This window comes from Diceros bicornis, chromosome 11 (genome assembly GCF_020826845.1).
Source record: "Diceros bicornis minor isolate mBicDic1 chromosome 11, mDicBic1.mat.cur, whole genome shotgun sequence".
Taxonomy (NCBI): Eukaryota; Metazoa; Chordata; class Mammalia; order Perissodactyla; family Rhinocerotidae; genus Diceros; species Diceros bicornis.
This window is the reverse complement of record NC_080750.1, coordinates 38038024-38052868: the sequence shown is the minus strand read 5'-3', so window position 1 is coordinate 38052868 and position 14845 is coordinate 38038024. Positions and strand designations below refer to the sequence as shown.

Sequence of the window (14845 nt, the reverse complement as noted above, 5' to 3'; positions counted from 1 at the left end):
TAAAACTCAGACATCAATATAAATACACATATCTAAACACACACACAGTTACTTGAGCTTTTGAAGAAATACAGATTTACTCTTCCTTGGCGGCCATTTAGCAATCACTTATATTTATTTTTATCAGTCACTTATATTTAGTTAATGCTAATTTTTGAGCCAAGAAGATTGCATTGACGTGCAGAAAAAAGGTGCTCTTGAGGGCCTGCCTGCAGGTTATATTGTTCACAAGGAGGAGCTGGTTGTCAACAAAATGTCTCTTGACTGTGCTTCAGGGTTAAAGGTAAAAAATGAACATTGTGACTGTAGTCAAATCACAGTATATTATCTATCGTGTTAGCATGTGGTGTTCATAAAGAATATTTCCAATCCAAAAGGGAGTGGAAATTAAGGGGAAAGGTGGTCTTTTGATAAACAGTAGCTTTTAATTTTAATGTAGTCAAATTCATCTATCTTTCTTCTTCACTTTGTACTATTTCTGAAGATTATCTCAATGCATTTTCTAAACTACATTATAGTAACTTTTTCTTTTTTCCTCAAGACAATACAACGTTAGGCTCATATTTGCTATCAATTTGACTATTATCTCCTGTCAATTTACCATGGGCTACTAAAAGCAATCCGTTTATTATTTCTGCCAATCCATTTGATCTTAGTGCCTGCTAATCTGTTTTTCTTTTGTTTCCATATAATTTTTTTTTACAAAATCTTCTTTAAAGCCTCACTAAAATAGAGAGATACCAGGTCTCTAATTTACTTTATTCTTTAAGCTTGTTATCCTATGAAAGAAATTAAATACAGCACAGTGGACCACTTGCACATTTATAAATTATGTAAGCTTATCTTTATTCAAACAATTAATCTTGCTCTTTTGGAAAAAACCCAAGGGGAAATAACCCGAGTTGTCTTAAAGACATTTCCAAGAAACAGCATGCACGAGACACTGGAATTTTGCTGCTTATCTATTTTAAAGGTCAGAAATATATCATATATATATCACTTTTCTCCTAAATACAATTATTAGATAACCTGGTTCATAAATGTTTACTTAGATCTAGAAAATAGCATAAAATGATATGTTAATATATATTATACAAAAAGTGCGCTATTTAAATATTTAAAGAAAAAGTATCCCATAAGAGTTTCTTTCCAAATGCTTTTAATTCGTTAGGAGAATGGAGGAAGATAATACAAATCTATACATGTGTGATCTTTCCCCTTTTCGTTGGTAACCAAACCTCTAAATTATTAGAGGCAGCAATATTTCTGGCTAAATACTATGTGTTTTACGCAAAGTTTAGCTTTATCAGGAATTATTCTGCATTGTTTTTGGTCCTTTTAAAGAATGCTTTAAGAAACCTAAATCCTTAAAGTATTTCCTAATTTATCAAAATCCTCTAGTGACATCCTACCAACAAGATTAGAAAATTATCATATTTAAACTTTCTTTTACTTCTCCTCCCAAATATCTTCCATTTTAAAAAATACATCTTATGATTTTTGAGAATATTTTCAAAGTGTCTAACCCATGTACTTTTCTAAAAGTCCTACAGTTGTTTGGCCTTGTGGTTCTATATATTTAAACGGGTTCAATGCTTACCAATTTCCTTCCTTCCTTCCTTTTTCCTTCTTTCCTTCATGTTTTGCCATGGGATTCTCCATTCTTTATTTTGATTCAATTTTATTTGGCTCTATTTTAACTAAATGTAGTATTTTGTTTTTTGTTTTGTTTTGTTTTGTTGTATTTCAAGAAGAGATTGTGGGTGCCTATTTCCTGAAAATGTTTTTTGATATCTTTATTCTTGGCTTCATATAAAACTCTTGGATTACACCTTCTCTCAGTATTTCTGAGTATTTTTCTTCTTTTGTTGAATGTTGTTTTGGAAAAGCAGAAGCCAGCTATTACCACTTGTTGGAAGTAATTTGGATTCCAAAAGGATACTTTTTATATCCTTAAGTTCATTAAGCTTGTTATGGTCTTTTGACGTGTAAGCTTGAGTAGGCTACAGTTCTCACTTATTCAGTCAAATACTAATCTAGATGTTGCTGCAAAGGTATTTTGTAGATGTGACTGAAATCCATAATCAGTTGACTTTAAGTAAGAAAGATTATTCTAGATAATTTGGGCAGGCTTGCCCAAATCAGCTGACAGGCCTTTAAAATAGAGCTGAGGCTTCCCTGAAGACGAAAACCTAAATCACCTTAAAGAATAGCTAAATTACAAAAGACTCTCAGCATTAATATAGAAGTTAAAGGTACTGCTACTGAGGGCTCTGAGGGAAATTAGGAACATATTATTAGAAACCAGAGGAAAGGAGATCCTTGTTATATAGTGGCAGAAAACTCAATGGAATTGTGTCCTATAGTTATGTATGAAATAGAATTTGTAAGCTATGACCTTGAACATTCAGCTGAGGAGATTTCCAAGCAAAGAGTCAAACTTGCAGCCTGGTTACTTTTTGCTGCCTATAGTAAAATGCAAGAGGATAAGTTGAGAGAACTGTTAAACAAAAAGGAACCAGGACTAGATATTTGGGAAGTTCCCAACTTATTCAGATTGTGAAAGATACTAAAATTAAGAGGTTCACTATCAGGAAAACATGAAACATGCTCTAGAGGAAAAGCTGAGAGTGTGCGTGGACGTTTTGTTAATACCTCAGAAAGATCAAAAAGAGAATTCAGTCACATAAAGGTTCTTTGAAGAGAAAAAAATGTGTGAATCATAGATCCTCTCAGTCATCGAAGCAGAAGTCAAGAAAAGAGAAGGAATTTTCCAGGAAAGATGTATGGGGAGGCCCTTGTCTAATGGAGTGAATCTCCGTAACAGACATAGGAGCACAACAAGATTCTTGAGCAGTTTATAGCAGGAGAATGTGGACCTGCCAGCTTGGACCAAAAGGGACAGAGACAGTATGAAATGAAAGAAGGCTACTGGGCAAAAGTGTATAAGCAGGAAACAGTCTGATAAAACTATTCAGTTACAAATCCATGCTGCCCTTTATGAAAAAGGAAAAATGATTCAGAGGACAGAGCTGAAAATCACAAAGGATTATTTCTAGCCCTTGAAATCTAACAGAATTTATCCAGCCTGAATCTCAAAAATATTGCTTTTTTTCTTCCCATTTTCTTCCTGGTGAACAGCAATGTCTTAACCGTTGTATTACGCTTGTTCCACCATCGTATTTGGGGAGCAGACAACTTTCTCTTACGTTTCAGAGATCCATAGGTAGAGAGGAATTGTGCCCCAAGATGGATTATACCCAGAGCTTCACCAATACCAAATTTAGATGATTTAGATGATGATATTTGGGACATTTGAGCTGACGAGATTTTTGGACTTTGACTTGATGCTATAAGTGGTAGAGACTTTAGGGGACGTTGGGATGGGGTGAATGTAGTTTGCACATGAGACAGACATGAATCTGTCTTCCTTTGACTCCACCTCAACTGTCATTCTGAGGTGTGGTGTGGACTGAGTTTCTCAGTTACATTTTCTGCTTCTCTTATGATCCATCCACACACATAGATCTTGTTACTCCCTCAAAAGGTCCCTGGAGGGGTCCCCCAGGACTGTGATTCTTCCTTTCAGCCACATCTGTGTCTTGTCTGAGATCTGAGGAAGTTTGTGTCAGCTCTAGGCATTCTCTTTCATTTAGGTCTTGAATTTTATTGTTTCTGTCAAATATTTTCAAAGTTGTTGGAGGTTGCAGGAATTTTCATGTTTCACTAAAGATTAAATATATTTATATTGTGGTAGATTACAAAATGGTTTTTGGGGGGAGTTATCACGGGAGAGGAGGAGAGAAAAAACTTGCTTTTACTATACCATCTTTAACCTGGGATATTATTATCTATTGATACCTATAAATAAATCAAGCCAGGATTGGACATTTGTTAAATAAGTAAATTCTTCCACCTATTAATTAGCTTGTACCCAACCTTGTTTCAGAAAAAATTTAGATTAATCCTAACTTTTCTATAATCAATAAACAAGCCTCAAATTATAGACCTCTTTACTACTATTGAGAAATCTAAATTAACCTGGCAAGTGAACTCCAAAAAGCTAAAGAATGCTTCAGTTCTAAAAGACAACATTTATTGTTTAACAAATTAATACATAAAATAATATTTTAAAAATATTTATTTTTCATTTACTTGGGAACTCCATCAGGAAAGATTTTCACTTATTTGGAGTTTATTTGTTACTGTATGAAATAGCATGATATTATTTTTGCTTCCTGAATCTAGAGACAGTCCTAAGCACATGAAAACAAAGGTAAATCTTTGGGTTTTTTGGATAATAATTTTTTCATGGCAGGCTGACATAATTATTGACTAAATACAGAGAGCTAAGCCTGTTAATAATTGCCAATTATTCCAATTTTTTTTCCTAAAAGATTGAGATAATATGGGACAATACTACTTAAAATATTGAACTGTGTAACTCCAACTTTCTTGGCAAAATATTTTTTAAAACTGATGTTACTAATGAATAGCCTAAAGATTGGTTGGATTTCCCCTAGCTCCTTAAGGATATACATACATATAGAAAAATGACCAAAAGGATGGCAATCTGTAGCAAGAAAAACAAGGGGATTGGTTAATTCAAATTTAATTTAACAATTTAGAGTAGCTAAATTTATTTGGAATTTTTGTGCTTTCAACCTAGGAGGTGAATTTCTTTATTAAAATATTCTTTCAAAGTGAAAAGAAGTTTGCTGTGAATTATGTGTGGTGAGCCCAATAAAAACTGCCACTGTGTTCCTAAGCTTTACAATTTTTTGTGCCATTGTGCTTCTCTCAAAGTGAGAGCATTTAAACTAAGATGAGAGGAGCGTTTGTCTTTAGTCTGTCAAAGTCAAGTCATGTTAATAGATTTAATCTGGCCATCCTGAGACTCAGACCTTCAGAGAAAAATGAAGAGCATATTTTTAAAATAGAGTCCTTAAAATTAATCATAATACTCCAATCATTTATGAGACAATGTTTGCATTACTTCCAGTACACAGACACATGCACACATAAACACACATACATAGGCTTTTAGAAGAAAGAAAATGCACCTCATAAGGAATCCTTATAATTGTATTGGAATTATTAACCAAAATTATTTTAGTGTTTTATGTAACTATATGATTTATTTATGTATGGTAATATGGTCTGTGTTTTTATTTAAGTTCCGTGAAGACAGAAAAAGGGAAACATCTTTCAGCTTTCTTTATCACACACTTGAAAATGTGTTTATTTGCTTATAAGTCTAAAAAGCAAAAAAAGAAATCAACATGGAAATAAAATTAAAATGTTAGCATATTTCTTTATGAACTCTATATATTTATTCCACTGAAGAAGTAAACCTTTCGAAATAGCTGTACTTTGATTATTGATCAATCAAACACCTAATTTTCTATTTTATAGCAGAGTTTTGGTTGGATTTATAAAGGTATGTATCAGGGACACAATTTTCACACACTTAACCTTTGAATTGTATAGTGAAGAACATTCTGGCAAAATTCACAGCATGTGCCTGTTTTCATGAACTGAGGGGATTTAAAAATAGTAATATTGGCTGTACTGTAAGAATTTTTTAATTAATATTTTCATACTTTAACAAATTTTTAATTAATTCATGTCCTTATTTTGTATTCTTTACTTTCAGTCAACTGTTAATGAACATTTTTGCTCTTCTTTAAATTAAGTAATGTTGGTATTTAATTGTAATATAAGAGATCAGTGGTCCTTGCATTTATTTTTACTGGTGATATCATCCAGTGGCACATTACTTAACTGCCTTCTTAACCATTTTGCCCTTTGGTTTTGAATCTTAATGTTTTCTTCCTTCATCAATTATCTTTAAATCTTACATTTTAGCTTAATAGAAATTAAATGTAAGAAAATTTCCTTAATTTAGGAATGGGGATGCTCTAGATTCACTTTCCCTTGTTCAAGACATATATAATTTTTCATACCGATAAATTGATATCCTTCTTTTAAATTTACTAATGAATAGAAAAAGCTTAGATAAAAATGCCATGACAAAAATGTATGACGTTCACTTATTTAAAATCAAAGACAATGAATGCAACATAAAGTACTATAACTAGTGACAAGATATTAAAAGTACAACATTTAGAAGTTAGTTATTTACAGTAGGTTATAGATTTTTTGACCACTAGTTCAAACTCACATTTGATAACCCCATACTGAAAACCTCATGTGAGTGGTCAGTGGCCCATAAGAGATAAATTAGTATTTTAATGAATGCATAATATTCACAATGGAAGAAAACCTCCATTATCTGTCACCATTGTTTTTAGCCTATGAACTTTGTTTTTGTATGAAGACTATAAAGTGTATTTTTACCTTGGTGATAAATTTAGTACCATAATAGTGCAGTTACTGGGCAAAGGTAAAGGATTAGGCTATTTCTACCCATACTTATAAATACGTGTTAATAAGACTTTAATAATAAGGTTTGCCATTCTGGTTTAATAACCCAGGGTCACTAGTAAAGCTTTGTTAGCCACCTAACTCTACCTGATACACTTAGGACTGGTCTTGAATGTAATTTGTACACATGCCCTTTGGAAGTATTGTGTCTGTGCTGGGATTTGTGTCGAGAGCAGGCCTATTAGGAAGAAATTGACACTTTCAAAAGTCCTAGAAGCTCAAGGTTCTCGTCATTCAATGTGAAGTACTATTCTTTTATCTGAAATTGTGTTGCTCATGTATTTTTAAAATATCCTTTAAAGCATCCCTAAAAATAATTTAAAATATCCTTTAAAAATAATTTTAGAAATGAACAATTGTTGTAATAGATGGTCTATCATCTTTACTTAAAATATAAAGTTGATAGCTTTATGTATATTTCTTAATTTTTAATAATTTTTTTATTTTTAAAAGTAGCTGCTCAGTTTATTATTTTTAATAGTAAACATTTTACATATTTATTTGATCTGAGAGTGATCTGTCGCCAAGTGTCCTATTAACTACTTATACTCTATTGCGGTTTCTTGGGGATTGTGGGAGAATAAAAATCATGCATATGGAATTAGAGTTGGCGAATATTAAGAGTGATAATTATTCCTTATGATTTTTTTTATTTCCAAAATTTTCTATTAGGAATACACAATGCTTTTAAAACCATGAAATAATGTTAAAATAATCATGGAACCAGAATATTTGCCAAACACAAACTCAATTAGTAAAACCCCACTAATAATTTTTTTTAATCACCGTGATACTTGAAGTACAAGTCTGGGAACCATTTCCTTAAATATTCAAATTGAGAGTGTGTAGGAGGGAAGCAATGAACTCTCGGTAATATAGCACCTTGTTTGGGAGAGGAAGGGAAAGGCATCTTTGGGTTCTCTGAAAACTCACTACCTCCTCTGAATGTTAAGCGTAATGAGCCTCACTATCTGAGAGGAAGAGGAAAACTAGAGGTGGCTAAGGAGGTCACACTGTGGGGTTTTATACTAGCTTACATCCCTAGCAAACTAAGACAGTTATAATCAGTTGATGAATAGCGGTTTTAACCTGAGGGCTTTTCAACAACCTCGACAAGAAAGAGTTTTTGTGGAGAAGACAAACATCAGAAAACTGCCTGGAAAGAGCTATGAGCTGCTGCTTTTGTGAGAGAAACCGTAGTGCTGACAGCAGACCATACAGGGACGGCTCAAGGATTTAGAAAGACTGGAAGAAGATTTCAAAGGGAGAGTCCACCAGGTGACTAGCATCCCATGAAGCCGCTAACAGTCCCATGATATCAGGAACCATTTGTTAAAACAATGGGGCATCCTGGTTAAAAGGACTGGCTTTGAAGTTAGACAGAATTGAGATTTGATCCTGGCTTCACCACTTACTAGCTATGAGGCCTTGAAAATTCTCTGTAACCTCTCTATGCATCAGTGTCTTGAGCTATGACATGAGTATGGTAACATTGAACTCAAAGGATTGTCAGCAAGTTAAACGTATGTGATTTTAGGATCAAATTAGCTACTGTATGTAACCTGCTTAACACACCACCTACCGTATACTAAGCTCTCAATAAATACTATCAATTGTTGTTATATTTATTTGTTAATTAAAAGCCTCTATTGACCCTTTCTATGTATCAGGTACAGGCCAGGTGGTAGGGGATACAATGGTTAGCCAACAGTCATGGATCTTGCCTGCCTGGAACTAATAGTCTTGTGAAGGAGAGAGATCTTAATCAAATAATAATATAAATAACATAATTATAAACTTCAATACGTGTAATGGATAAAAAGTAAAGAGAACAGTAACTGAGATTGTATAATGTGGAGGCTTGATCTAGTTTGGTGAGAGACGTGACTTGGGGAAGAGGCATGAAGGTAGTGTAGATGTTCATGAGGCAGTGGAAGTGAGGCTTTGGGAGAGGAACATGCCGGGTGGACAGAACATCCTATGCAATGGTTCTGAAACAGGAGGAAGCAGGGGTTATTTGTGATCCTGAAAGGAGCCAGGGTTGCTAGAGCAGAGGTGGAGAAGGAGGCAGGCAGCAGAATGTTCAGAATCTTTTAGGACATAGTAAGGAGCCCGACATTATTATTTTAAGAGCATCAGGGAACCATCGAATACAAAACATATGCTTGGGTTTACATTTTTTAAATAGTATTCTGGCTTCTGTTTGGAGACAAAATCGAAAGGGCCAAGAAGATGATTTGGGAGCCTAAAATGTTTGTATAAAAATAGATAATAGTTTTTCTAGGATGGTAGCAGTGGAGAGTGAGGCAAATATCAACGAGGTCTCTAGTTTTCTAGATTGTTTCGTTAGATGCTGTTTACTGAGACAGGGAACTTGGGCACAGCACGGGTTTTGGTCCGTAGACTTTGAGATGCTTATTTGTTAGCCAAGTGGAGTTGTCAATTAGGCAACTGGATATCTTGATTTTTGTCATATTTTATTAACTCTAAGATGTATATTTTCATATTTTAATGTCTCTTAAATTAAGTTACATCTTATAATTAATAGCGTGCCATAAGTTAAATTGCCAGTCCTTTATATTTCTTAGTGGTACATAAACTGATGGGGCCATCAGCATCTGTAATGTCGTAGGTTAAACAAAATATACTCCTTATTTTTATTGCTAATAATAATAGCAAGGAAGACGGCCATAACAGCAATTAGTAGCCTGCAAATGACTGGTTAACCAAAAAACTTCTGAAAATGGGAGAAAGCCCCAGGATGCTGATCAGTATCCAACAGGAACCACTGACCCTTAGAGCATCCAAAATAGTAGAGGAGCGACCAAAAGGGCAATGACTTTAGGATGATTGCCCACTTTTCCATCCACCCACCCAGAGCACAAGCAAGATGGGGCAGGAGACAGGAAGCTGCTATCATTATCTAAATAAGACAGAGGCTGTACCAGGATCTGTTAAATGGAGGGCATCATAATAATGGTAATAATTAACATTTAAATAATGCTGGCTACAGACTAGGTATTCTTCTAAAGACTTCACTTATATTAACCCATTTAGAGCTCATGACCACACTATAATGTGGACAGTTTTACCATGCTACTGAGCCAGAGAGACGTTAGTTAACTTGCTTCAGGTCACACAGCTTGTAAACGGCAGGTCCAGATTCAGACCCAAGCAGTGCAGCTCCAGAACCTCTGCTCTCAACCACCACTGCTACCTCTCAATGAAGATAATTAACCATGGGGTGACCTGAGAGCGATAGAAAGTTATGGAAATTTTGTGTGGGCTTTTGCCGTAGAACCAGACCTAGACACATACATTTAAGATCTTCAGATTTTTACTACACATATGGCTTGGGGAGGAAGGAGTAATGAGCAGCTCTTATTCTTTTGAGTTCTGAGAACAATATTACTACATCTAAATCTAATGTGGCGGGGCTGGCCCCGTGGCTTAGTGGTTAAGTACTCGCGCTCCGCTACTGGCGGCCTGGGCCCAGATCCCGGGCGCACACCGATGCACCACTTGTCCAGCCATGCTGAGGCAGTGTCCCACATACAACAACTAGAAGGATGTGCAACTATGACATACAACTATCTACTGGGGCTTTGGGGAGAAAAAGGAGAAAAAAGGAGGAGGATTGGCAATAGATGGTAGCTCAGGGCTGGTCTTTCTCAGCAAATGGAGGAGGATTGGCATGGATGTTAGCTCAGGGCTGATCTTCCTCCCAAAAAAATAAAATAAAATAAAATAAAATAAAATAAAATAAAATAAAATAAAATAAAATAAAATAAAATAAAATAAATCCAATGTGGCAATATCGACTAGCAGTGTATTAAAAGGAAGGTACTCTATAAATAACAAAAATTACCAGTAGCAACAACAAAAATTAAATTCCTGTTTTTGTCTTGGGATGACACATGTAATAAAATAAAAAGAAGAGAACATGTTTTGCAAGCTACATGTTTTCTAAAATGAAAAATGCTTATTTGTAATCAACTTTGATGTTATGAAGGAAGGAACAATCATTCAAAAATCATGATGCCTTGTTTAAGCTCCAAGGCTCCATTTGTGCTGCTTGGTGGCAAAGGATGACATTAGCCAGACCCTGAGCGAGAAACCTCCAGTGTCTCTGATACTACTGTTATCACTATATCGTGTTATCCTAGCAAGTTCAGTGCTGCACCAACTTCATGTGTTTCTGCTTAGTCTTCAATCAGGATAAGCCAATAAGAGAAAGTGGCTGTTCTACGTTCATCACTACTTAGACCTTAGTGTAGGCATTTTATTTTGCCTGCAATGGAAACATTTGCCTTTATGGAAAATAAAGTGCTTTATTAAAACTAATAAGCATAATTCTATCTAATAATGTTACTAAACATCTTTTTTAAGCTAATGGAATTAGAAAGATATAAATGTTGGGGAGGGGAGAAACGTTAAGTGCAATTTGGTCCTTTCACACTAAATAGCAGTTATTATTGCTAGTTTTTCCTACTTTATTTTTTTTTCTATATGGTTTCAGAGAGAGAAACTCTGATCTATTTTTTTTCCTTATTTCGTGTGTCATGGAAAACTTCGGGATTGTATTTAATTTAGCTATATGTTTTCTCGTGATATAATGCTGCATCCTTAGCCTCCTTCACAACTTGAAGAGACCTCTGCTGCCTGAGGATCTCCCCTGCTCAACATATTGAAGAAATATGACTTGGGTGAAAAAGTAAAGAAGGATTTATTCCCCAGCATTGCTTTATAATAGTTTTAGCTTCCTTTCTGGAAGAAAGGACAGATGAGAAAGCAGATTTAGAATTATATAGGCGATGCCTGCATATATCTGTTCACATATCTGAGCACATGTAAAAAGGTCTTTTTTTTTAGTTAGAAGGGAACAATTTTTAAATAGAGGCAGAAAAGTCACTAAGGTGTTTATAATTGAAAGATGCAGTAACATATTATTTCCTGACTTGTAGTTTTTATTATTATTGAAATAAAACTGAATGAAAACTAACAACACACTCACCTAGTACTTATAGACATGGTGCTATAAATGTTTTATATATCTTATGTCACTTAATCTTAACAATAGCCCTATGAGGTCAACACTATCACCTGGAAATAAATCGATTTGTCAAATATTTCACAGCCTGTTAATGGTGGTTCAAGAACTAGAGCACAGATCTGCTTGCGTCAGTCAGTCTAATTAGGAAATAGAAACTACACAGTAATTTGAGCAGGAAAAGTTTAATGTAAAGAATTATTAACTGTGGTGGGGATTGGAGTAACTATGATTGGCTACTAAGGGGTAAAAAGAACTCTAAAGAATTGAGAAGAGGGGCCGGCCCTGTGGCGTAGCAGTTAAGTGTGCGCGCTCTGCTGCTGGCAGCCCGGGGTTCGGATCCGGGGTGTGCACCAACGCACCGCTTGTCAGGCCATGCTGTGGCGGCATCCCATATAACGTAGAGGAAGATGGGCACGGATGTTAGCTCAGGGCCGGTGTTCCTCAGCAGAAAGAGGAGGATTGGCATGGATGTTAGCTCAGGGCTGATCTTCCTCACCGAAAAAAAAAAAAAAAAAAAAAGAATTGAGAAGAACAGATATAGGGAGTAGGGAGTGGCTGCTACCCCTAGGTCTAAGGCAAAACACCTAAGGAAAGAATGCATTTTAAAGAGGGCCTCCTCCCTGCACCCCCACCCCTCTGTGGTATAGATCTTCTTGGAAAGGGCATAGCTGTTGCCCAGTGAATGGCAGAGAAGTGCACTGAGGTAGCACGCTAGTGGAACTCACAGGGAAGCCACTTTCTAGGATTCTGGGAAAACTAGGGAGGTGTCACACTGTGGAATCCACTGGGAACTCATTCATGGGAAGGTGCTGCACCACAGAACTCGCAAGGAAGCTCCCAGTGTGTGTGTGTGTGCGCGTGCGTGCGTGTGTGAGCCCAATGGGGTTCTGGGGGACAAAGCCCAGATGGTGCCCTGCACTGCTGGCCACTGTGCACTGAAGGAGCCAACCCAGAGAGGCCCCCGGAAACTAGAGAACTTCATCCTCTAGTTTCCTCTGTTGCTCTCTATGGAAGATGCTTAAAATTGTGCCATATGGCCAGGGAGAAATGTTCTAGTCTCATAAGCAGGACAGTGAAGGGTGGATCTGAAGTGATACAATGGATTGATACCTGGCACATCGCCCAGCAACAAATCTACTTTCTTAATCATTTAATCATTATGCCATACTGCCTTACACTTGCTATACCACAAAATATGATATTTAACAAAGTAAAGGAAAATAAGGAAGGAATGAAATTAGGGAGGAAAGAAAGAAAATGTAACAGGGTTATAAATGGAAATTTACATTAGCATCTCTCTTTTCTTTGAAATGTTTCTAGGTAGAGTCACTGAATTAATTGCTCAGGAGACTGCCTTATTGAATTTTAGGACACTTGTTTATCAACCAAAACCTGAAATTACAAACTGGAGACCCAAGGGCCAGAACCAAAGATCTTTCACCCTACAATTCAACTTATTTTTTAATTCCAGTTTTCTCATCTACTAGTTAATGAAGGTCATGTTCAGTTCACAAGCGTTTGTTTGCAAATAAGAGCTTCCTTAGATAATCCAAATCCTAACTGCTTCATTTACAGACTGCAAGATTTAGGCAAGTTATTTAATTTCTCTGGGTGTCAAATTCTTCATGTGAAATGAAAATAATAATCAGATTTATCTTATAGATGTGTTATGAAAATCAAATGGGTCGTTTTAAAGCACTTGGAAAAATTCCTTACATACAGTAAGTGCTATATAAATATTTGTATATACATTATTATGTTTTCTTAAGGACCGAAGCCTAAAAATGTTAATTTCTTCAGTAGTTCCAGTTTATGGAACTCTACATTTACTGAAAATTTTTGTCAAATTAATGATTTCTTTGTTTAATGGCAATTTAAAAAAGTATACAGTTAAGGTATAGTACACATAATGTGAATGCTGTTTATTTATCTTACTTTTTTTCTACAGCTATTAACAGCACTGCTTTAAACTTATAGTGTTTGAAGATTATATTAGTAAAGCCCTTACTCCTTAATTTTTGCTAGTAATTATCTGAACAGTAAGATATTTGGTGAAGTATCTTTGGCTAAAAGATAACCATGTTGTCAACGTAACCGTTAGCATTCAAATTATTAAATAGTTTTTAATTTGCATTCCTTAAAAGAAACACATTAGACATTTTGTAAGAATGTCTAAAATTTAAAAAAAATTTTAATATTTTTTTTTTTACAGAAGACCATGAAAAATATCCTGAACTCATCAAGAAGTTCAAGGCGATTGAAATGTTATTTACACTCTATCCTCCTCAAGGTGCCCATGTGCATAGTAATATACAACTTAGGTCAACTTGGCTGAAACCGATAGTAAATGGGGAAGAAGGATATAAATATATAGGTAAGATGCTGAACTTTATTATTTATTTATAATAAAGAAGAAATGACACTTTATATAACTCTTATTTGTCACTTAGATGATGTGGGGTGATACATAGGCCCTATAGAATATGCCCTTTAGTTCTTAAGTATTATGCTTGTAATTTAAAAAGTGGCTATTTTGGGGGCCGGCCTGGTGGTGTAGTGATTAAGTTCGCATGCTCTGCTTCAGAGGCTCAGGGTCTGTGGGTTTGAATCCTGGGTGTGGACTGATGCACCGCTCATCAAGCCATGCTGTGGCAGCATCCCATGTACAAAATGGAGGAAAATGGGCACAGATGTTAGCTCAGGGCCAATCTTCCTCAGCAAAAAAAAACAAAAAAAGCTATCTTACACTTTGGTGCCTCCACTAGAATAGTGGAAACATGCTGTGCTTATCTATTTACCTGATGATGGACATTTGGGTTGTTTTCAAAAAAGTGATACTACAAGGAAAGCTGCTATGAACATTCCTTCACAAGACTGTGTATAGACATATGCTTGCATTTCTCTTGACTAAACTGTTTTCCAAACTGGTTATACCATTTCATATTCCCCACCAGCAGACATATGAGAGCTTCATTTACTGCACAGCTATGTCAATACTTGGTATAATCTGTCTTTCTAATTTTAGTCATTTAAATAGATATGTATTGGTATTCCATTGTGGTTTTAATTTACATTTCTTTTGTAGATAATGATATGAGTGTCTTTTTATATATTTGTCATTCATATATTTTCTTTAGTGAAATGTCTGTTCAAATCTTTTGGACATTTTTTTTTTTTAATTAGGTGTTGAGAGTCCTTTAGATATTCTGGATATGAATCCTTTAACATAAATATGCTTTGCAAATATTTTCTCCCAGTCTGTGGCTTCTCTTTTCTTTCTTTTAATAATATCTTTTGAAGAGCAGAAGTTTTTAATTTTGATGAAGTCCAGTTTACCACTGCATT

General features: G+C 35.2%; 1 protein-coding gene across 1 annotated transcript in view; it reads left to right on the top strand.

Moving 5' to 3' along the window:
- IQCM (IQ motif containing M) overlaps window positions 1-14845 on the top strand; it is a 334584-nt gene that overhangs the window by 252272 nt on the left and 67467 nt on the right. Inside the window, exon 12 of the mRNA XM_058549817.1 lies at window positions 13713-13874. Coding sequence (XP_058405800.1) covers window positions 13713-13874 — 162 coding nt within the window. The remainder of the gene's footprint in view (window positions 1-13712; window positions 13875-14845) is intronic.